At 39.7% G+C, this 25,776-nt stretch overlaps 1 protein-coding gene across 1 annotated transcript in view; it reads right to left on the bottom strand.

The window, feature by feature from the left end:
* Positions 1-1,532: 1,532 nt before the first annotated feature.
* MYO3B (myosin IIIB) overlaps positions 1,533-25,776 on the bottom strand; it is a 245,837-nt gene continuing 221,593 nt past the window's right edge. The window contains exons 32-34 of the mRNA XM_026647772.1: positions 3,562-3,668; positions 3,141-3,187; positions 1,533-1,668 (exon numbers count right to left, since the gene is read on the bottom strand). Of these exons, the coding sequence (XP_026503557.1) occupies positions 1,533-1,668; positions 3,141-3,187; positions 3,562-3,668 (290 nt within the window). The remainder of the gene's footprint in view (positions 1,669-3,140; positions 3,188-3,561; positions 3,669-25,776) is intronic.

The following is a 25,776-nucleotide window of genomic DNA, read 5'->3' as shown; positions in this document are numbered from 1 at the left end:
TGTTTACCTTCGAACAGCGATGAATAACAGGATACATGATAAAAGAACACAAAATAATGACTGGTCTAGAGAAGGGAGATTGGGACCTTCTGTTCCTTCATCTCATAATGCAAGAACAAGGGGACATCCAGTTAAATTAAAAGGTCTGAAATTCAAAACCGATGTAGGAAATACTTTTTCATATAATGGGTAATTATACTATGGTATTCACTGCAACAGGAAATTATTGAGGCCAAGAGCTTAACAAGATTCAAAAAGGGGTTTGAGTATTGATATCAAGAATATCCAGAGTTATCATAATTAATGATATTATAATTCTGTGGAAGGAATATTAAACCTCATGCTTCAGGGTTTAAGGTAATACCTAAATATTTGAGATTAGGATGAGATGGAACGTGGGGGACAGATCACACACCAGCTGCCTACTGCAAAGTTCGTACATCCTGCTCTGAATCTTCTGGTGCTGACTGTTGTTGGAGACAGGGTACTGCTAGCCAGGATGGACCTTGGGTCTGAGCAATTATGGCAATTCCTACGTCCCTATGCATGTTAGCATATGCTAAATTTAGACGTGCTTAAAACTCTTTGATTTAAATGGACAATGAATTTCACCCTAAATGAATTAAGTTTCACAACACCCCTGAGAGGCAAGGAAATGTTATCCACATTCTGCATATGAGGAAACTGCAGCACAGAGAGATTAGATAATGTATCTAAGATTCTGTAGACCTCAGAAGAGAACCCAGCTCTCCTGATACCCAGTCCTGTGTTTTAGTGAAAAGTACACTATAAAATGATACACTAAATTATTTTGTATCAATTCCTTTTCAAAACTATGTTGACTCATAGGTGCTGGAACTATGGGTACTAGGGGTGCTGCCGCATCCCCTGGCTTGAAGTGGTATCCATTATATTCAGGGTTTACAGTTTGGTTCAATGCTCTCAGCACCCCCACTATTTTTGGTAACTCTTCCAGGGAAAGTATGAACATTACTAAACTTGTGTTAAACGGTCTCTCATTAAATACTATCTTATCAGATAAATTCTGAGATACACATTCAGTATTTTAAATGGTTTTATACAATGCTTTTTATTGTGTTAATTCTTTGTAGTTTTAAAAACCATATGAAGTTCTGAAAGGCCTATATGATATATAATATTGTTACTATGACCCCAAATTATGCTGAACGTCAATGGAAAGTCCCAGTCCCAGCCCCAGTTCTGCAATGCCATGCTGCTGGGTTTAAAATGATATCCTGTTTTAGAAGGGATGCCTATTTAGGGCCTGATCCTGCAAACACTTACACCTATAAGTAACTTTATTGACTTCAACAGGACTCCTTGTATGAGTAAAGTTAAATGGGACTACTCAGGTGGGTAGTGTTTACAGAACCAGGGTCTAATATTGCAAGAGGCTTCGTTAGCTGCAATTATGTCTGTTTGTCTGTCTCTCAGACACACATGCAAACCCGCATTGCTAAACACGTGCAATTACTCTTACCAGCATTAGACCAAAGCGTAAATGGTGAAGTTCAGCTCTGAGCAAAAGACACTTCTCTTGAGGAAAGAGGAGATGGGGAGTTGAGTGAGTTGTCATCTTCAATGATAGGTTCGACAGCTGACAATGATTTGTAATATTCATCCTCCCCGTCAAGCACTTTGATTTGGCTTTGAAACAAAACACAAAACAAACGATTTTTATTAAATATATAAAATAAAAAGTACAAAGTAGTTCTGCAAAACCTTAAGAAATATACCTCTCTATGGATGGTGAAATGAAAACACTGAAAAAGTGTTAATACAAGAAGGGAAAAAGATGGGATGATTTTGTTAACAAGATGCAGCCTTTTTACGTCTCTCAATCTTGCTGCCACTTTTTCAGTGCTTTAAATCTCTCTGAGGATTGGTAACAGGTCACACAGGCTTTCATCTCTAGGTCTGCAGTACAGTCAGACCAATTATTTGTAGCAAGTATTTTATTTCACAAATGTAGCATTTTTGTCTGATTGAAAATGTATCCACACACAGACTTTAATATTTACAAATATGTTCATTATTCAGAATGGTTTGAACTCCACAGGCAAACATTTGTTTGTGAACTATGGGCCTGATCCAAAGTCCACTAAAGGCAATTCCATTATCTTCAGTGGGTTTTGGATCAGGCCCTATTTGCTCCAACTGTGTCTTCAGCTTCTCATGATGTATGATTGGACACCAGAATCACACAGTATTATTTCTGCTTCCTGACTGGGGGACAGATTTTTATAAACTAGAGGAGGTAACTCAAAGAGATACCAAGACAGCCATGCAAACAATTCTGGTTTGAACCTTCTCACAAACCCCATTTGCATTAGTATCCACAAGACTTTCACTTTCCGTGAACACTGTTGTGAACAAAAGAAAGTCACTTATATAACTATTTGCAGAAAATGAATAAAAAAGGGTCAAAATACATCAAAGAAAATGTGTGGGTATCACTGAAAGAATGTTCATTAATATGTCTTTGCTGTGCACTAGTTGCTGCACACGACAGTAATACATGACATTTGTTACTGCTGGATGGTGGCTTTTGTGAAATGCACTAGTGATCTCTGCCCACTGGTGAAAAGCGTCCACATTACAAGTGATACTAATTAGCACCATTGGTGGCAGTCTTAGCCGAGAGCTAGTGGGCAAGGAACAACCCTTTCTCGGAAAGAACTCCACTCTCTGTCTTCTCTGAGGACTGGTCCCTCCTGAGACAGGGTTGATGCATATTGCTAGGGCGGTGAGAGGAAGCCTGCATGGCTTTTGTTCTATGCTTGTTCTAGGCTGATTGGCTTCAACTTCAAAGACTCTAAGTCCAGCACCTTTTACTATGACTAAATTTGTTTATTTAAAAAGAGGACGTTAAAATTTGTTTGAGTTGTACTGTGAGAGAGTTGGGGAGAATATTTTGTAAGAGCCAGTTCTAGTGTTTGCAGACAGTAGTAGTTACATGTTTTATATTTGCTTCTGTAGAAAATGTCCAATGTCAATGCACAGAGATATGGTAATTGTTTATTTTTAGAAACCTCTCTAGAAAGTTTTTCATTTTCTGTAATATCACAAAGGACTTCTTCTGTTTACAGTTGCTTAGAACTAAGAAGATAGATATTTACCCAAGTTTTCTTGGCTTCCTCTTGCTCCCTTGATATTCTAGAGTTCCCTGTGGAGAGGGCCAAGAACACACAGTCAAAGCAAAGCAGCAAGTCGTTAATTTTTAATTCAAAGTGATTTTGTGTTGAATGCAAGCAGATGCTGATAATATCAGAAGTCACAGCATAATTTTTTTGATCAAAGGGCTCAAGTGAGCCTGATGAAGCATGCATCTTGCTCGTCTTTGATAAACCACATCAATTATTCACCGTGAAGGCAGACATCCTGACATGAAAGCAACAGATAAAGAGCATAAGCACATGTTCAAGACGAGAGCAAAAGAACGTGGGGGTGGGGCTGGAGGGGCTGGAACAGGTATTAATAACCGAATTATTAACTGGAAACAAAGCCAGTAAAACAGCTTTATTGCCACTTTGAACTCACATTTAACTGGTTATAGTACATGTTGTCCTCAGGGCTATTCAGCATTTTGGGCTGCTGACATCGTCGACGAGGTGTTCTCAGCTTCTGTTCGAGACAGTTTTCTGAACCTAAAGTAAGATAACGCAATTTAGTTTTAAGCCATGCCAGGTGCTGCGAATGTCTTAGCATATTTTAGACTATAAACAGTCCTTTCTTCTTTCCTGTTCACTTCTAGATTTATTAGCAAATCTGTCCTATTCTAAGAAGGTATACAGAAAGTTTAGGATCTTTGTTTTCTGTTTTGGAACTTGGTTTAAACAAGAGTTTTTAGATGAAACTTTCTCTTATAACATCATTTTATTCCTGTATATAACATATAACATGGTTCCTTATTCCTTTGACCCTTTATATTGACATATTCTGTTATCTAAGCAGGATAAGCATTGTGACTAGCTAGGGACTAGCAACAACATCAGCATCAAAACCGTTCACCTGTTTTTATAGACGCAACAGTAATAAATCCCTTTGACTGATGAGAATAAGTTTATTATTGTCTTTGTTTTACTATATAAAAAGCTACTTTCTTGATATAACATTCTATTTAAACAGAGAAATCAGTGCTTCCTTGAGTTAATTTGTGATACACTTGGAGCAAGAGTTGGTTAAAGCCATCTGGAACACATGCAGTTTAAAGATTAGAAAAACATTTTAGAAGGGAGGATTTTGTAGAAAATATGGTTTGAGCTAGTGCAAGCTCACAGCCTTTGTATTTTTGCTTTTTTCAAAAAAGAATATTGTTCTGTGTAATCTATAAGAGGTGGTTCAGAGAAAAAAACCTGATAGAAAGAACCTAACACAGCACAACTAATTGATGATATAAGCACTATTTTAAGGACAATTCATAAATATGCTAATAGAAAAAAAATCTGGGAATTAATTTCTTTTCCAAAAAGATCATTCACACAGCCTATCTTGACCTTTCTAGTATCTCATTTTAACATGATTTTTTAAAAATAATAAATAACCTAATAATATTTCTAGTTCAAAGAAACAGGTGAATATTTAACTTTCAATACAAACATTGAAGGAAAAATATTACTCACATTACACTTGGATCCCGCCTTAAGAGTGTAATTTGCCCCTCTCCAGAGGCCCAGCACAAGGTCCTCATTCCACTTAAGCCCCTTTGAAAACTTCAAAACTGAAGTTGATGGGGAGCCCTGGGCAGATGTGGGGCTCATTTGTAGGATCTGGCCCTTGATGATAACATAATTCTTTAAAGCAGTTTTGTGACGTTCTCAGGTCCACAGACTGACTGCTGGGTTTCTCTAAAGTTTTTCAGGTGTTATTCCCATTTTGGGACACATCCTGCCATTGTTCCAGATGTGAAGCACCCATGGAAATCAGTGGGAGTTTTACATAAAAACCAGTGTCAGGATATGGCTGTCTGTCAGCAAAGCTCCAACACTGCATTCTATGCCAAGGAGACTTTATGTGAGGTCTTTTCAATACAATTATCTAGTCCTTAAAGAAAGGATACATTTCAATGCAATTATATTCTTTAAAGAAAATAATCCTGCTAGCATAAAAAAAACAAAATCTCACAAACCCAAAGATTTGACAAACTGTTTTTTCTACCCAATTGCAGTAGCTTTTATAACTTTCCTGGTACTATGCAGTGTTCACCTATTATTTATTTGTTCTTCATGGAACTTCAAGCTTGATGCAAATCCATCCCTCAGCTACCAATGCCCATGAATTATTGTAGGAAAAAGCCCATTATTCACATTTGCCTGTGGGTGCCTCCCTTTACGTTTGTTTACTCAGTTTTACTCTCAACTATATACACAGTGCACAGGTGTGATTCCCACTATGTGACTCAGGGCAAAGTCAGGCTCAAAATCTTAAAGTTATTTGTTTGAAGAAATTAACTCTTTACAACAACAGAATACCCTCAAGTAATAAATTCATATTATTTGTTAATTATAATCCCAAAAGCTTAAGATCTTGATGCTTTCCAATGTTCTAATCATTTTGCAAAGAGTTGTTTGTGGATCAAGAAATTCTGGCGGCACTGCCTACACCTTTGCTGTTTGCCAGTATTGTCTCTAAGTAGACAAGGTACAAAACTCTTCCAGGGTATATTGCTCGAAAGTCAATGGGAGTTGGATGCCTAACTCCTATTCGTGTCTTGGAAAATGTCCCCTATGATATTTAAATATAATAAAGAGATTATCAATTAAATCTTGGTCCCATTAAAATCAATGGACATTTTGCCATTGACTTCAATGAGGCCAGGATTTCACCCTATATCACTGAGCATTTCCAAAATTATTGAGTTTGGGTTTGGAACGGACCTTGGGATTCAAAACTCTGATGATGTCAGGATCTGCAATTGTCCTCATGGTGATGTTTCAGTCTTAGGGCCAAATTATGATCTCCCTTACAGAAATACAAATCAGGAGTCATTGCACTGAAATCAATTCTTGTTACACTGGTGTAAAGCTAGTGTGAGTGAGTGAAGAATTGGGCACTCTTTCACACACCTATCAGATGCTTGCCAAAAGCACACAATTATTACAAAGCTTGTTATCAGTATCCTGCTGTGATGCGATGTACTGGATTACGTGACAAAGGGAATACATTGTATTCTTCTTTCAAAATGTATTTTAATACCTTCCTTTTATTTTCCAGCAACATCTACATTAAAATTTTATGTTGCTATGGTTTATTTTGTCCATCTAGATTCTGATTTAATAAAGTTTTGCTCTTGCTATTTACCCCTACACATAATTATTTCTGCATATTACATAGCTGGCCTGCAGATTGCATCCTCCAAAGGAAATACATTTTCAGTGGACCCAGTTGTCTTAGCATTTAGTAGCATAAAATAGGAATAGTAAGAAAATCTGGTAACGTTTATCATACACTACTGTATCTGGAGAAAAGTGTATTAACATATGCTCTACATTCAGCAGTTAAATAGGCATTTCAAATAGCGTTTTAAAATGTTTAGCTTTGATGACAAAGTTAAGGCCACTGACAGGAAAAATTACTTGTCATTGTAATAATAACTATCTATTTATTGTTTATATAGCACCCAACGTGTGCTACGTGCCTCTGGTATGCCTGCAACAGTCTGTGTACTACAAATCTGGGCAGAAGATTCAGGGTGGGCAGACACTTATGCCCCCTTACATCCCTGATTTTGTACCAAAATCAAAGTAGCCCATTTAAAATGGGTTAAAACTGGCTGACAGATCTAAAAATAAGTCATTATACCTTGGAAAACATTAGCCAATAGGGCTGTTTCTAATAGGGTCCTGAAGGGATCTTTTCTTGGCCCAATGCTATTCAATATCAATGATTTGGTAGAAAGTATAGAATCATTGCTGGTAAAGTTTGCAAATGACATAAAAATTACTGGCATAGTAAGTAATGATAAGGACAACTTAATTTTACAGAGCAATCTAGATCACTTGGTAAGCTGGGTTCACTTGAACTATATGTGTTTTAATAGAGCTAAATGCAAGATCCATACATCTGGGAACAAAGACTGAAGGTCACATTTTCAGGAATGGGGACTGATTTTGGAAAGCAGGGATTCTGAAAGGTACTAACGCATCATGGTGGATACCAACTGAGCATGAGCTCCCAGTCCAACATACAGCTAAGACTACCAATGTGATTCTTGGATGTATAAGCAGGGAATAGTGAGTAAAAGTAGGGAGTTGGTATTGCTATTGCATACAGCGTTAATGAGACCATTATCAATGGAACACATTTTAAAAGAGAAAGGAGTTAAGGACATAGAGGTAAACGGTTATTGGGATGAAATACAACATGACTTTACAAAAGGTAGATCATGCCAGACCAACCTGATCTTCTTTGAGAAGATAACTGATTTGTTAGACAAAGGAAATGCAGTAGATCTAAGCTACCTGGATTTCAGTGAGGCATTTAATAAAGTTCCACATAGGAAAGTATTACTTAAATTAGAGAAGATGGAGATTAATATGAGAATTGAAAGATGGATAAGGAACTGGTTGAAGGGGAGAGTACAATGGGTCACACTGGAAGGTGAACTGTCAGGAATCAGTCTTGGGATCAATCTTATTTAACATTTTTATTAATGACCTTAGTGGGAGTGTGCTAATAAAATTTGCAGATGACACAAAGTTGGAACATATTTCAAATACAGAGGAGGACCAGAATATCATACAAGAAGATCTGGATGACCTTGAAAACTGGAGTAATAGAAACGGGATGAAATTTAATAGTGCAAAGTGGAAGATTATGCATTTAGGGGCTAACAACAAGAATTTTTGCTATAAGCCAGGGACATATTAGTTGGAAGTGACAGAGGAGGAGAAAGACCTGGGGCTGTATTGTTTGATCACAGGATGACTATGAGCCACCAATGTGATGCAGCCTTGAAAAAGGCCGATGCAGTTCTAGGATGCATCAGCCGAGGTATTTCCAGTACAGACAGGAAAGTGTTATTGCCATTATACAAGACTCTGGTGAGACCTCATCTGGAACATGGTGTGCAATTTTGGTCTCCCATGTTTAAGAAAGATGAATTCAAACTGGAACAGGTGCAGATAATGTCTACTGGGATGATCAGAGGCATAGAAAACCTATCTTATAAGAGGAGGCTCAAAGAGCGTGGCTTCTTTAGTCTAACCAAAAGAAGGCTGTGGGGAGATCTGATTGCTCTCTATATCATCAGAAGGAAAAATACCAGGGAGGGAAAGGCCAATGTGGACACAAGAACAAATACATATAAGCTGGCCATCAACAAGTTTAGGCTTGAAATTAGATGAAGGTGTCTAACCATTAGAGGAGTGAAGTTCTGGAACAGCGTTCCAAGGGGAGCAGTGGGGGCAAAAAATTTAACTGGCTGCAAGACTGAGCTTGATAAGTTTATGGAGGGGATAATCTGATGAGACTGCCTACAATGTAGCCCATCTGTGACTGCTAGCAGCACATATCTCCAACGACCGATGCTGTGACACTAGATGGGGAGGGCTCTGAGTTACTATTGAGAATTCTTTCCCAGGTCTCTGGCTGGTGCATCTTGTCCACATGGTCAGGATGTAACTGATCACCTTTAAATCAAAGTCTTTACATCTAAACTAGATGTTCTAAAAGATATGCTCTAGCTCAACCAGAAATTAAGGGCTCGATACAGGAAACACTGGGTGAAATTCTCTGGCCTGTGTTATGCAGGAAGTCAGACTAGCTGATCACTGATTTTAAGAGGCCAATAGGGACCATTATATATATTTTAGTGTGTCACTTACCCTGGGTCCCAATCTGCTGGGGATTGTTTTGTGCTGTTGATCTCAAAGAAACATTTTCAGGTATGAATTTCCCTTTTCATTGCTGTTTCTTTGTTTTATTATGGAACAGGAACATTTTCCTTTGAGTTAAACATAGCCTCCAAGATATTAATCATTTTGATGACAAGCCTTGGCCTGGAGGGGATTCGTATATTTCATGTCATTATATTACATAGATTACCTACTGATCAAGACACCATCATTTGGACAAACTGCAAAGGACTCCCACAGAACTATACCAGGGCCTCAAAAACAAAAGTCAAGTGCTCTTTAACTCTGATGCAAGGACTCTTGCATCTAGGGGCCCACATCTCGACCAGTACATTCAGGAAAGTTGCATCCATAAGGAATGTTCTTTTCTAAAGAATTCATGTAATGGAGGTGGAGGAGTGATTCCATCCTTGGAATTCAGCAGACAGATGTCTGTGAGTGACAGTCCTGTGAGTGACAGTCCTGCTTATCCCATAACTGACTGGGACTGTTAATACTGCCCTTTGAGATGAAGGCAGGGTGCCCCTAAACAGGTTCCCTGTTTTAAAAACCATCTCTTGATGTTGACAATTTTGCCAAATGCTGCACAATTTTTAGGGAATTTCGTAGAGAAAGTGATGAAGAGGCAGCTCCAGTTGCATCTGGAGGCTATAAAATTCATTGACCTTCTTCAATTATGTTTTACATCTGTGTATGGCACAGAGGTGGTACTAATATCTCTGGGTGATGATATATTCCTGGCAAGGGATGCCCGGAATATATCCTTGCCTATGTTATTAGATCTGTCAGCATCTTTTAACATTGAGTATGATGAATTGTTGACTCCCTTGTAGGAGTGGATGGTTCTTTTTCTTCCTCTCTGAGATAATTCAGAGGGTGGTATTGAGTACTTCTCCTCTCTCTTTCAGGGTTCCCAAAAGCTGGGTGTGGCAAGGATCAGTCTCTTGTCACTTTTCTTGTTACATGTAAACAGAAAGCCTTAATGTTGAATGAAGGGAGACTCATGTTGTAAATATTCAGACACATGGAGATTAACAGCAAGAGGTGAAGAAAGTGCAACCTAACAAATAAAACGTACCAGAGCCATTTCATTTACAGGATTTCATTTATTATTAATGAAGTAAACAAATAAAACAGATATATCAGTATGACCAAGAAATATAGCAAGTATGTGGCTGATTTCCAACCTATATTATCAGTTGAAACATGAAAGTGCAGCTCTTAATTATAGGCAAATATTAGCACAGACTCATGGGATCTCATCATAACATTTCAAGGTCTATATTCATGAAAATTTAAGCAATGTTTAAAATCATGTTAATTTGTTCTTTGTTTGTTTCTTTTCCTGCCAGTCTAATTTATTCCAAAGGACTTTGGTTCTCAAGCTTGGTTATATTGATCATGCCTATGTAAAGCATTGTTATAGCCTGGGGAGAAGATTTTTGTGGAAAAACTTGTCTTTGTTCTCTTTTGATACTTCATAGGTATTTTGATGCTTTTGAGCTTTTCCAGTTTTTCTCAGATTTGCATCTTCTTTCAAGGCAGCAGTTAACTTCATTTTTCATCCTGAAGTATTGGACAAATGCAGAGATGACCTCACAGAGTATGAGAAGGTACATCGTCCTCCCTGACTGGATGCTAAGAGGATAATTATGTGCAGCCAGTTGATTCCAAGGAACAGTCATATTTAGTTTCCATGAAATATAAATATATTCTGACGCCAAGCATCTGAGATTCTGATCCCATTCATACCAATGTAAAATCAGAAGTAACTCCATTGAAGTCCATGGAGTTACACTGGAGTAAAACTGGTGTAAGTGAAGTCAGAATCAGGCCCTAGGAGTTGAATTATGTCAGTCTGATTAAAAAAAAGGAAGAGAGACAGACATTAAAAATGACATGTGCTGCTATGTATATGTCAAGTATTCATACAAAGTCACGCCCCTCCGTTCCCCACTCCCATACTTCAGGCCTGATTCTTCAGTGCCTTCCACCTTGAGGAGTTATTTAGATTTATGCAAAGGGGATGTAAAATGCTACATCATCATGAGGAAAAATCAGGACATCTAAGAGATACATGATCCAAACCAGGAAGTGCTTTATATTGTAGGTCAAAACTAGGTCCTTGAATTGCACCTAGAAACAAATCAGAAGCGATTAAGAGCAGAGCTGTAGCATGCTCCATGAGACAGGCACTAGGGAGTAATCTGGCAGCTATGCTCTGCAATAGCTGAGGTTTCCAAGTGGTCTATGTTATAGATTATTATTATTATTATTAAGAATTATATTATGGTATTTCCTGATATGCGTTGGGTGCTGTAGAAAGAGATGGGAAGATACAGCCACTGCATCAGAAAGATTACAGTCTAAATAGAGATAAAGACACACACAGAGAAGGGAAAACGAAAGTGGGGAGGGAAGGGAGGAGAGAATACACAGATTGCATGGTTGTTTAGGTAATTATGCATGTCTCCAATGTGTTTGAGGTTTTTATGGGAGAATTGCTGTTGAAATGAAGGAGGAGCATGGTGGGAAGCAGACTGTAGGAAGAAAAATGGAAAAGAAATTGGGAGAGGAGGGGAAGTTTGAGGAGAAGGAGGTTGGAAGGGAGAAAGAGAAGAAAAAGGAGAAACCTAGTTGCCAGGGAGAGAGAGGCTGGGGAGCCTAGGAGTTGATGGGATGGCTGAGGGGAGAAACCACCACCAATAGCTAAGCAACAAAACCTAATTAGTCCAGGTTTCGAAGAGTTACGTAAACCTGGTGACATTAGGAAGCATGTTCAGTCTTGAAAAAAGAAGACTGGGGGGAAGGAGGGCTGATAGTCTTCAAATACGTTAAGGGCTGTTATAAAGAGGACACGGAACAATTGTTCTCCATGCCCACTGAAGGTAGGACAAGAAGTAATGGGTTTAATCTGCAGCAAGGGTTAAATTTTAGGTTAGCGATTAGGAAAAACTTTCTGACTATAAAGGTAGTTAGGCTCCCAAGGGCAGTTGTGGAATCCCCATCACTGGAGGTTTTTAAGAACAGGTTAGACAAACACCTGATACAATGGTCTAGGTATCTGTGGTCCTGCCTCAGCACAGGGGCTGGACTTGGTGATTTCTTCAGGTCCCTTCCAGCCCTACATTTCTATGAGTAACACTATCATCAGGCTACTTAGCACTGACATCGTGCTTTACAACTTCAGACCTCTACAAATGTTAACCAAGGCTGTTCCCCCTGTTTACATAAAAAAGGGGACCTGACATGAGTGGAAGTCATTCTTTCCATATGGTTTAGGGTATTGCCTCCACAGCACCATCCACTCATCCTCGGTTTCCTACAGAAGAGCATCTATGAGTATTTATAAGGGCCAGTGCTCCTCAGGAATTTGGGGGCAGGCGTGGATGGGGCAGTCAATCAGCTACTCTCTGCAGCACTGTGCCACACTGAACTCTTGAATTTCTGCAAGGAAAATCTGGGGGTTAAATGTTCCCTGAAAGAGCATTAGCTCTTTGTAGCTACCTTTGTAGCTGCAACCAGTGGCTGCATGGCTCTTGGTGTAAGAGTGAGACAGGAAGACAGCAGAGCAGTGCAGAGGGGCATCACCCATGCAGGATAGTATCTGAGGGTGGCCTATAGGCAGATCCTCTGAATCTGTGGGTCTAGAAGGCTGCAGCCCTTGCCTTCTCCAACCCTCTATCCAACAAGGAAAATGTCTTCAGCGCTGCTGGGTTCACCCTTCAGAACTTTCAGTCATCACTGGCCTCCTCCCACAGACAGGCAGGTGCTATCCTGCAGACGGCTGCCCCCTGCACTGCTCTGCTCTCCTCTTGCCCCACTCCCATCCATGACAATATTTCCGTGCTGCCCTTGAGGGTAACTGCAGAAGTGACTCCATAGGGCCTGATGCAGAAGGAAGGTGACTTGGCCCTAATTAAGTTAGAATAGGATATGGGGGTTTAGCATGATTTGCTTATCCTGGCCAAATCCTGCAGTTCTTGCTCAGGCAAAACACCGGTTGGCTTCAGCTGATGAGGCAAATAGGACAGCAGGATTTAGCCTTCTGTGATTTTTAATGTTAAGTACTTGGCACTGCAGCTTCGTAACACCAAGTGTGATTATCTGATTCCTTGGAAGTGTATAGCATTTTTAAGGCAAACAGCCCTATAATGGAGACACGTAAAAAACCCAACAACCCCCAAATCAGCCTTCGGTATCACCTGAGATCCCACACAATGGTGGCCAACTACAGTTTTGTTTACTCAGATGGAGTGTGTTCATAGTGCCAAGAGCCATAGATTGCTAGGGAAATTCATTAGTGAAGCCTCTTTGATGTCATGTGCATCTCAGAATCTGTAACACACTGCTGAAACTGCAAGAGCTGCCTTTTGTTTATAACCCTAACCAGAACCATTTGAATACACACACTGAAAGAACTCATAACAGAAGCAAGGCATTTTCCTCCATGCAGTGATTCATTACTTATGTCTTCATTTTGGCCACTGCAGCTCTATGTGAAGCCATATGCTTTAAATTATAAAGCACACTAAGCAAATCACAAGTTTTTCAAGATGGGTGCGTCAAGGTTTTTTCTGCATCTGTTCATTGCCAAAGACCCAGATGATACTGTAATTAAAACAACAAATATTTTCTGTGATATCAATCATTTAGCTATTTCTGAACCATGAGATTATGGCCTTGAGATGTTTTGTTGGGAAACAAATTCCACAATTAGTTAGAATCTTTTCTCCCCCCCACCAGTACAATTCTGATCTTTCAGTATTTGTCATTTCTTTCTGTTTTTATTGTGAACAATAACTATAGAGGGAGAAGGCAGAAATTAAAACAAAGCAAGCAGGGGGACCAAAATGGATAAGATCAAACCTGTCAACAAATAGCAAGCTCCTGGAAGCCTTGTCTAAAAGCCATGCATTCCTCTTCAAAGTGAACTGTAAGGAAGCTCATCAGACACTCTCCTTTAAAACTGAGACTAAACCCACATCTAATAGTGAATCGTTTGCATCTATGATTCCAGAGAGGTAGTAGCATATTTCCTAACTAATCAAAGTCAAATGGGTTTACAAGGGTGTACATCCTTTAGCTTTGTGAATTGTTTCTCTTCGTGGTACCTGAGCTGGTCTGTAGAATCTTCTTTTAGACAAGTGTGAGGATGGGATTTAATTGATGATAATCTGTTCTCCCCTCAACAACATTCTGTCTGATTCTTATGGCCAAAAACCTGGACTTATGCAATTGTGGAAGTTGCCTTTTGGGCAATAATCCAGTAAACAGCTGGAGTGGAACCTCATGACTTGATTTTCAGAGAAGTTGAGCACTGGTGAAAAGCAGGCTATTAGCATGTACAAATTGGCTGGAAACACCACCCAATACAACTATATTTCATGGCCCTATTAGGCCTTCCTGGCTTGTTAGCCAACCACTTGGAGATAGGGTGACCAGACAGCAAGTGTGAAAAATCAGGACAGGGGGTGGAAGGTAATAGGAGCCTATATAAGAAAAAGACCCAAAAATCAGGACTGTCCCTATAAAATTGGGACATCTGGTCACCCTACCTGGAGAATATTCGGCCATCTGCTTTCAAGCTGGCCAGCCTACGCATAAGCACCAGGCAATGAGAAAGTAGCTAGTTTAGATCTTTATATATTTTAGATCAATGTCTCTTTCGCTATTAGAGTGACATTGCATGATCAGTCTGGATGAGATTATAAACACTAAAATGAAGAGTAAAAAAGTCCATCTCGCTTGAAAAGAGAATACAACAATACAAATCACATCAAACAGGGCATCAGATCCTAAGGTGATGCAAAACTGCCCAGAATGCACATCAGGGGCTTGTGTGCAAAGATGGTTTATAGCTATCATTAACTGTGGACCCTGCTGCTGCACTGTGCAGGCCATTTCCCATGGGTTGCACTGGAGCAATCCAAGAGCTGCTCTAATTTATGTCAGACAGCAATCGCTAAGAGGATGGAGGTGGAAAACCCAGCTGAGGATTAGAAAAGTGCAGAGCCAACCATGCTCCATTCCTCTGGATGTGCCCCACTTTCCTTGATACAATGATAGTAGGGAGTCAGAGTGGCATAAGAACTCCTACGCTGGTTCTATACAACCAAACGATCACCCCTACACTAGGATGGTCTTCACATGTCAACTGAGATTCCACCAGAAGTATGGCACAAGCAGCTATACAGTACTAGAGCGTCTGGCTCACAGATGGAAAGCTCCCACAGTTCCACAAAATATATTTTGCGATTATACACAAAACAAAGAAAGTTCTTCACATACCTAACAACAAGGGTGGAAAGATCCATTATTATACCTGCACAATGGGAAGGAGACTATTCTTTTAGAGAAGCATTACAATAGTCAGCCAATCAAACACTGACTGGTTGACTGAACATCTGTGGGAGCTTTAAAATACTGATCCTAAGCACCTTCATGCCAGTACTGTGAACCTCTAGAGCTGCTTTATAGACTATACTTGGAGCCCTTATTACAGAGGTTCTCAAATTGGGGGTCTGTGGAACACTGGAGTTTTGAGGATTGCATGTTAATACACAACAGAGTTGACTGGTCACATGGGGCGGGCTTTCCTTCTGGTTTCCAGCTAAGAAGAGCTAAACAGATGGAGGGAGAGATGAAATGAACAGCAAAAATAAACATTTTAGTAAACAGTCAAAACATTTACTGCACTAAATACAACTAAAGAATCACAAATACTTTCCTAATATATTTCTCCATGTGATCAACTGCTGCAGTTGCCACAAAGACGTTATATGATTGTGGGGAGCTGGTCCAGGCAATCATAAATAGGACGGGTGGTGCTCCATAAATTCTCTCTCAGTTAAGATTTGGTTTACAATATGCATGTGTTTGAGACACCCTGCCCTAGTATAAAGCCTTGATTTTTTATAGGTAATCCCTCACCTTCCTCCAAATTGTGATAATAGCATTTTCATCCCATATCCCAGGAGATTAAGACACTTGATTGACTTTGAATTCTGGACACACAGGAAATTTGTATTAATTTAGCATAATGATGAGGCTCAATAAAGGCTCTGTGGAACCACAAGAGTAGGGTCTCTAAGGTTTTGTTCTATAAAGAAACAATTTGCATTTCTAAAGGCTTGAAATGCATGGGTCCATATCGATACATGTACGGGCTCTTAAATCTAAGTGTAGCAGATTCAGCATGTGTTTCAAAGAATTGATGATAGAAACCCAAGATAAAACTCTGAGTAGATTTTTTTTGTTCGTTATGGCAGAAGTTTCTTCTAAATTCAGGGTAGTTGTCAGGAGTAACTTTTAAGGGAAGAATTAAAGAAACTTTGACTGGAAGTGGCAAAAAAGTCTACAGCTAGATGATACAGTATATGTTCCCCAATGAAGCCACAGTGATTTATGCCAGATGCTGATTTGGCCCTGCATTTGTAAATGCTGAAAGTGAAGAAGGTATCTTGGCCAGATACAGAAGACTAGAACTCCAGAGGCCTATAGACCTATACATGGAAGTGCCACAAAGATCCCTTCCTTTTAAGGGTGAGTTAATTGCTTCTGAGACTTGTAACATGAGACCAATAAGTAACTATGGTTCACAACTCCACCACAAAATCAAAGTCAGGCCAGAAAATTCACAGGAAATAATCTGCAAGAGCAACTGAAGAAGCCTGAGCGAACTCTTCAGCCAATGACACTTAATCACAAAAATGAATAGTTGGGAGTGAAACCTTCAGAGTTCAAAGGTGGATGCAAATTGTGAAAAAAACACCTAGATTTTCTCCTCACTCCAAATATAACTCAAAAGCCATTTATTGATACTTTATAGTTATTGATTTTTGTGGCAGAGAACTGGGCGTATATAAAAGGTCAATATTTCAGAAGTCGGAAGCAGGAAGAGAATGACTCAATAACATTTATTCTGTCTAGCTGAAAAAGTTAATGAGACTTAATTTCTATAAGAGCATATTTAAAATGTGAAGAGAGGGGGTTAAAGAGAACCTACGAACTTGGGGGAAATTGGCTTTGAGGAAATTACAAAACCAATATTAAAAACCCACCAAATATTATTTTGCGTCCAAATTTGTATTATATGCACACTTGAGAATCTTACTGCCTTTAGTAAGAGTTTAGGGAGTGCAAAGAACAAAGAAATAAAGTGCATTAACCTTTCCTCTAATTTGTAAATAACCATTTCAAAAAATTTCTATCACAGAGCATTAGCTAGTGGGGGAAAAAATTGGTGTGCATTTAACAAGCATTTAGAGACAACTGAATTAATTTTCCAAAGTCATAATGGTTCACTTTGGGCTCCTGAGCTGTGAAATTCAGTTTCTTGGCATAACATAGCCTTGTACAGCACAGATTCTCGATGTTCTGTATTCTTCAGAACTGGGCCATGTCCTTTTAACTTAGTGCTGCTTATTTCAGGTGATTAAATACTAAAGAAGAAAATGAAGGTTTTATTTTTATTATAAACATATGACTAATAATTTTGGTAATTTTTACATTTTGTCCATTAGCACTTTAAACTAAGGGCCTTCATTTTCCAAAGTGACTAGTGATTTGGGGGGCCAACCTGAGATAAGGGCCTGATTTGCAGAGGGTTGGTGCTCAGCACTTCCTGAAAATCAGACCCCTTCAAGGAATCTCAATCTGGTCACCCAAAAATGGAGGCATCCAAAATCACTAGTTGCCCTAGAAAATTTAGGACAAGAATTTTAAGATAATTGCTTAGGGAATGTAGCAAGTCTTAAATTCTATAATACTTTGTGTCAGTTTCTTACAACTCTGGTCTCTGCGGGTATAAATTAGCAGAGCTCCATTGAATTAGACTGTGATATTAAACTATTTAAAATATCAAACTGAAATTATTAATTTAGGAATGATCCTAGAGCACTTTCTATTGGATTTACTACTGTGAATAGACACATCAAAGTATACTACTAAGTAGTAGATTGTAGTCATAAGAACAGTAGTAATAAGGACTGCACCCTATCCCCAACACTTAGGGTCTGATCCTGAAAACACTTACTCTTGTGGTTAATTTCACTACCAGGTGTAGTCTCACGGAAATCATAGTAGTAAAGTTAAGCACGTACGTAAGTGTTTGCAGGATCGGGGCCTTACAGCATTGGTCAGGTACTGTACAAATCTAAAATCAACCAACCAACCAAACATAAAAACAAATCACTATCCTTTAATCTATAACAGAGCATGAAGATATGGAAAAAATGGAAGGCACAGAAAAGAAAAATATATTTATATTAATATGGTTTAAAGAAATATGATTAAAAATGGAAATGCTTTTTAAATTTAATAGAATTTTAAACTATTCCCTTTGGAGAGTAATGTTTTAATTATTTTAATTATTAAAAAGGCTGTAGAAAGTAAAAGGCTAGGGGCAGAGAAAAATAAGCATTTTTCTTGATTTGCAGAAGTTATATAGAATGTAAAAAGAACCAACTCCTCCCACCCCCTGCACAAAACTTGAATTAACTCATGGAGCAGTTTTAATTTAGAGATAATCAAGACCTTTCCACTTTCTACAAACACAGAATAACATGTAGGATTACTTAGGCTGATCTTTGAAGAAAAATGAATATGTTGAGTTCTTCAATAAAATAAGTACAAGAACAATTTTTGCTTTTATGAAAAGTATCAATTCCACATGTAATTGCTCAGCATTGTCTAAATTAAGTGAACATGTGGCTGGCGGATGGATGAAGAGGCTCACTGAAGATAATCAGCAAAATTTATGTTTTCAAATAAGGCACAAAACATAAATCACTTCAAAGCGGTCCACCAAATTATCATTTTCAAACAAATATTTAAATCATCATGTAAAAAAAGGCAAAGAAATATGACATGTGAACTGTAAGTTACAGTTCATTGTTTGCTTTTACAAGGTAGAATGGCAGGAAATTATCTCCCTCTCGTCATGCTTTTCATTTTTGATTAGGTGATGTTGCATTATTTGTAACTTCAAAAAGCAGCCATAAAAATATGAAGACCTAAAGTACCAAAGACAATTTTTTTCTATGAAGATGCAATTTCTATGAGACAACTGATTTGTCTATAACACCACATGCTGCAATTTAGGGCACAAACCTGCACACACTTACTCATGCCAGTAACCCAAGTGAAGTCAACAGACAATGCCTGTAAGTAAGGCCTCCTCATGCAAGGGCTTGCAGGAGCTGGCCAATACATGTCATGATATCACTCAGTGCACATCTACTCTGCAGATGGAAGCACGCTTCCGAGTGTAGATAGACACCCACTAGCTCTGCTCAAGCTAGCACACTGAGTGCAAATCCATCCAGACCCTTCGGGTACGTTCTTGGGCAGCAGACTTGAGCTGCCACTCATGCTACACCCAGCGACACTGCTGTTTGTAGTGTGCTGGCTTGAGCAAAGCTAGCAGGTCTATCTACCCAGGCTAGGAAACACGCTCCCAGCTGCAGTGTAGACATACCTTTAGAAATTCATCCCATTTAGTGCTCATAATAAATGACAGATATCAGTTTGGAATTAATAATCACCATTTTGTCATCAATATTTCATCATCATTTTGTTCTGAAGAAGCCACAATTTTCTAAAAGCCACACAAATCTATGTATAATCAATAATAAATGCACCCTTTGCTGTATTTTGCACAAATTATGTTAGGTATTCACTTTAATTATTGCACTTGTACTGGCCATTTATCTATTAGCAGGGCTTGAATTGTGGGATTGTGTAGAGGGACAGAATACTGGCACTTCTCCTAAGCTGCCAACTTGTGCCCCAGAGTCCCAGCTTTTATTTAAAAAAATAGGCAAGTCTCTAGATTTTATATTTGCAAAGAAAACCTTAAAAGCATGAACCAAGTGCAGCCAATGCAGTGATGTCTGCCTGAATTTGCAGAGAGCCTGCAACAACAATCCTGAGAGGAGCAAGCTGCACCATTCATCTCAGTAAGGTATAAATTCAGATGCCAAATGATGATACTTTAAATGTTAACATTATTAACTATTTCACTGTGCATCCGAGCACATAAGAAAAGGGATGGTAGAGCATATTATGAAGAACGGAACACTTTCCTGTGACAGATCATATTGGCACCACAAATGGGTTGTGCTTGGTAAAGATACCACCACTTTTTCTCTCCCATTCAAGAAGGAGCCAAGTCCATGAACACTAGCAGAGCTCAGCTGTACATCTGAGCCCCACTGTGGGGAAGCCAAGCCCAAGGACCCCAGAAAAGCCCAGGGCCATATTTAAACCTCATAGTGGAACAGCCATTTCCAAGGGCCCAGGGGAGCCTTGAGTGCGTGCATGATCATATTTTGAACATCTGCATGATCTACTGTGAATGATATTTCATGCTGGCACATCATCTGGGTGCTCTGTAAATGCTAAAATTTATTTTATTATTATTTATATGGAGAAAGATTCATGCTTATGACATCTCCATTTGGGCCCCATATTTCTTTTTCACTCAGCTGGTAGATGCTTAAGGGTTTAACCAACTCATTTTACATAGAATGCAAAGGTGGGTTCTTTTCTGATATCATGAAAAGTTGTTACTTGGCACCACTGACGGCTTGTCTAAGTTACCATTGTCACTCAAATCCCAAAGGCTTTGCCAGATGACATTTTCTCTTCTTGGAGAAACAGAAAACACCATTGACAGCTATGCAAGTAAGAAAACATACACTGGTACATCCAGCCCTGTCCCAAGCTTTGGACCTGATGTTGCTTAGGAAACACTAAGAAAATCAGAAGAGCTTGAGTCCCATTATTTCAGAGGAATAGAACTGTTGAGTCCATCTGGCTGCTCAGGCCTATATTCTCAATGAAGCTATGCCTGTTTACACCAGCTGGGGACCAGGCTCTTGGAGCTATTATTCCACCACCTTTAAGACAACAGTTATTCAGGCTGGACACTATGGAGAGGTGTATATGAAGAAAACTGTCTGATGTTACTTTTTAGTATTCTGCCTTGTTTCACACCATTGAAGAAAAGGCAAAAACTTCTATTTCATGGTAGAATCTAAGGAGTATGTCAGAACTAGCACTCATGCATCGAGGGTCATTGCTGGCAAATCCATGGCAGTGCAACCAGGTGGATTTTACTAGTCCCTTTCGAGAACTTTTGGTTCTTTGCGGTCACTGTTATATATTGAAAGTAGCTAGAGATCCCTTTGATAACTTCTGTATCTCCTCAATGTACCAGCCAGGAGGAGTATGGCATTTTAGCTGTCATGGTCTTCCAGAACAAGTAGTAAGTGGCAATGGACCTCATGTTCAGTCAGATAACAACTGTGTAAAGCACTTTCAGATCTAAAGCTGAAAAATGTTCTATAGTGCCAAATAACTTGCCACCTATCTCAATATTTCTCAGACCATTCTGATGTTTGACGATTATTGTGCATCAAAACTTTGAGCATAATACCAATCAGTCTGGAAATCCTAGCATTTGATCCTATCCCCTGGCCTAGAAGATTATTTTAATTTTTGCTAATGCCAAAGGAAAAGAAAAGACAGAAAAATCTTTATGTATTTGGCTAGGTGCTACAAAGCTAGCCAATGACATGACAATGCAGTGGCTTGCTTTCCTCTCTGATGGTGTGACAAGTCACATTTGCAATGTGAGAAACTGTCAGGAGTGGAGCTAGAAGTCAATAAAATGATCTTACTAACATTCTCTCAACATACCCAGGGAGTTTTAACTCTAAAAATAGTCAAGTGCTTAGTTGCACAAAGACTAAGTGATGTTTAAGTGGATGAAAATGATTAAAGATATCTGAAAGGCATTTATACTAGTTGGCCATTAGCATGTTTCATTTGAGATCATTCAGGTTTACTTTCAGGCATGAATACTTAACGCGGGGGTCTTGACACTAGATGTCAAGGTGTCACAACCGTTCTGTCCTTCTATCATCCTAAATGGGAGGGGTCCTAACTAGAACTCAACTACATGGAAAGAAGGCCCAGGAATGTCCCAGTATGGAAAAGGTTCAGAACCACTGATCCAAGGGATAAATCCTGGCCAGGTTTCATGGCAGTGGACAAGGGGGTGAGTCAAAGATTTGAATGACTTGGTTTAGGAAGCGGACAGAAGAATCGTAACTACTTGGCTCATCCAGGGGATAAGAGAGCTGCAACTTTCTTGGAGTAGCAACAGAGCTGCTCCATAGTTTGGGCAGGGAATATTCCTCTTTTTCTTTGCCTGCATATCTGCCCAGTGCAAGACCAGCTGTGTGGAAAGCACGCTGGGATGTTGGTCAGGTCCTACCTGGTGAAGGACAGTAGCATGGAGGGTGAAGAGTTAATATTTCCTAAAATCTAATTTGTTTAAAGACAGATTAGTTTAATGACAAGAAATAGTGTTTTTTTTAAAAAGGAGTAAGACATGAGACATCTGTATCTATTTGTATCCACTGTTCATCCCCATTGGCACACTTAAAAAAAGTTATGCATAAATCACATGAAGATCATTCAATCAACTGGCTTATGCTGCTGACTAATTGGTAAATATGCACTTCATAAAAATGTGATGTGCATGCTGACTCTACATTTTAAAAGTGGTTTCTCCTTGAGCTGCCCCTGCTCCCAGTTGTTTCTCCAACTGAGGTTGATTTTCATGGTGGTCGGTCTTATGAGACCAATAATATGTTCTCAAAGAGATCTCTATCTGCAAAGCTGTGAAGACAAAGTGCTTGTTTTTGCAACACCCATTTTAGGGTTTGAAATAGCCCTAATTCCTGAGTGGAACTCTCAATGAGCCAAAGCAGGCAAATGCAGCTGGAGAGAAGGGTCGGGAAGCATCCAGCCTTATGCTTAGGACAGACAGACAAGTCATCCGGCCCAATCAGAAATGCAGCATATTTAGATGTGAAGAAATATCAACTGAAAAACTGAATACAATTGTAAGATTAGCCTTTCTGCCAATGACAGGAGTCACCCACATTAGACTCTTCAGCAGAGGTGGTGGGGAACCTCCACTACTTTTTGGGGGGACACTCTCAGGCCTCGGTGCTCCCAGTCCACCACTCCCTGTTTTCAGGCAATCTGGGGTCTGTCCAGGAGAAGGGAGGACTCAGCTCCCCCCCTGCATTTACAAAGGACTCTGTGTGTGGTCTCCCATCACCACCACTCTCTCCACCATCCCCACAGAGAGCCCTGTGTGAAGGGGCTCTTCCTGATGCCCTAGCAGAGGTCTCTGTTTGTGGTAGGCCCTCCTGACATCACAGGATCCCACAGATGAGGGCCCTGTCATCATCATGTTCCCATTACACCTCTGGCATTTAGGGCAGTGATGAAGCTTCTCCACTCCTGTCTGTTTCTGGCAAGTCTTTCAATGGTTTCCCAGCTGTGCTCCAGGTTTTTCAGCTCAGTTTCCACAGCTCTTCACTATGTTGTTTTCAGGTGGCCTCATTTTTGCTTGCCTTCAGGTGTCCATCTTATTGCTATTCTGGTGATGGAATCAGTTTCCATCCGAAGCACATGGCCAATCCAACTCCAACGCCTCCTGGTAATGATGGTGCTCATATCTTCTTGCCTGCACTGTGTGAGAATAGGATGAATTTATTGTGCCTAGTACTTAATCTAGAGCTGACTGCCAGATCTCTCCATTTGAGGTCTCCTGATCCAAATAAATAAATAAAGATGCTGAACTGACATTAGTGGACATCAGAGCACTTGCTGAGGGATTGAGCAGAGACTCACAGTAGAAGCGGGAGATATATGAGAGCAAATCAATTTATCTCATATCTAGAGATGGGTCTGAACAGAATCACAGAGCAGCCCCCCCCCCCGGTCCCCCCCCCCCCCCCCCCCGCCACAACTACGGGGAAGTTGGACCCCCTATCTAAATAACAATGTAATTCTATTATAGGCTGAACCAAAAACTCCACGTTTGAACCTGAACAGCCCTGTAATTGCGGGATTTTGTGGCTCGAGTTCATCTCTGCTCATAATCCCTACTCCGGCCATACAGTGTGCAATTAATGGAACAGCACATAAAGAGCTCTGATTTCAACACTTATATCCAACCCCACTTACCCTGTGCATAGTTAAGACAATGGATGTATAAATATTGCCAAAGAATATTATGAAATGGTTACAGTTTCATTAGTGTCAAAAAGACTCAAATGAAGAAGATGGAAATATGAGACTCCCTCCTTGTACATCCAATGTGTGGTGAAGGGAGCTGTCCACAATGGGGAAAAAAATGTTCCCAAAGAGAAACATTTGGAAACAATACAATGACATATGGCCATTTACGTCAGCTTTGCTATGCCTCCTAACTCCTTCAGGGTGAAATTTACCCTCCTAAACAAATTCCAAGTAACTGGGTTTTGTCCAGGAGGGCTGTGGGAGGGTATGAAACCTGCCCTCCACACATGGCCAGGCCAGGCCAAAGGGCTATAGAGCGGCTCCTCTTCAGCTGAGATTCTAGCACTTGATTGGAGCAGCAGCTATGTTTGAGAGTGTTGCTCCATAGGCCCGTGCTCACCTGATCCCTCTGCACTAGCCTGACTAGGGCCTGTTTCCTCTGCATTCCCACCATGCAAAGCAGCAGAGCTCAAATGCTGCAGAACGCAAACCCTTGTGTGGGCTTTCTGCAGCAGTGTCTGAGGAGTTCTCTAACAATCAGCACTACACAACCCTCTGAGGACCAAGACAGCAGAGTAGCTAGGGCCACATCAAGAGTTTTGCATGTAAACAGCACATTATGGAGTACACCGAGCATTCCAAGGCCTCCAGGGCATGCAGTTTCCATGCAGTAAGATTTTCCCATAGAATAATATAGGTGCTAAAGTCTTTCTCTACTGAAATCTTTATGTGCTGAAGGTTCTGCAGCTAATTTACGTGATGCATTTTATGACACCTGATCTTGTGAGGTGTATAATCTCCACACATACAAGCCTGGCTCTTGTGGAGCTTGTCAACCCAACAAGTGCAGGGGCTTGTATCATTTGGCAGTTTTTTTAAGCTCTACTAGTACAGATCTTTTAATCTGCTGAGCACAGCTAGTCAAATATTCATCAAATAATTTAAGTGACTCATTTCTAAATATTTTAAAAGAAGTTGCTCCACATTTTTTTTTTTAAAGGATGTAAAGTTTTCATTGACACTATTTTGGGATAAGCTGCACAATCCACTTGCGGTATCACCATTTGTGAGTAATACAGACGCCCCAATCTTGTGCCAAAAAACCCCTTTATTCCATGTTATCATGAGCATGGTACAGTGCAATGGATAGATCATCACGCTAAGTAAGGACTTCTGAGTTCTATTCTAGCTCTTCCACTTACCAACAGTATGACCCTGAGTAAGTCACTTTACATCTCAGTGACACAGTTCTTCCATCTGTATAATGGAGATAATTACACTTCTACAACTTTGTAAAGCTCTTTGAGATGCAAGGATGGAAAATACTATACAAGGGCTAAGTCTTACATATTTGCTCTCTTTATAGATGAGCACATGAGTGTGTACATTATATTACATATCTATTATGTTAGATATGGACCAAATCCACAAAATCATATCTGAAAAATATATGAATACTTCTGTCAAATCATTTGTTCAAAACTAGGAACTCATAATTCCCTGATAACTTCCACATACAAACTGGGATTTCCTGCTGATACACCAAAGAAGATACACTCCACCATTTGACAGTACTTGCCATCAGCAAAACTGTTCGACTGCTAGAGCCTTGTGAAAACACTAAAGTTACAATTCCCCTCACACATTGTGACTTTTACACGCTCTCTCCATTTTCCCCCTGCTAGATCGAGAGTGAATATTTCCCTGTGGGGACAGAGTATGGTAGTAAGAGTGCACTCTAGGGAGCAAATCCTCAGCTGGTATAAATTGTCATAGTGCCATCAGTGGAGAC

This window comes from Terrapene carolina, unplaced genomic scaffold (assembly GCF_002925995.2).
Source record: "Terrapene carolina triunguis isolate 2854851 unplaced genomic scaffold, T_m_triunguis-2.0 Scaffold62, whole genome shotgun sequence".
In the NCBI taxonomy this organism is placed as follows: domain Eukaryota; kingdom Metazoa; phylum Chordata; order Testudines; family Emydidae; genus Terrapene; species Terrapene triunguis.
This window is presented reverse-complemented; position numbering and strand designations above follow the sequence as displayed.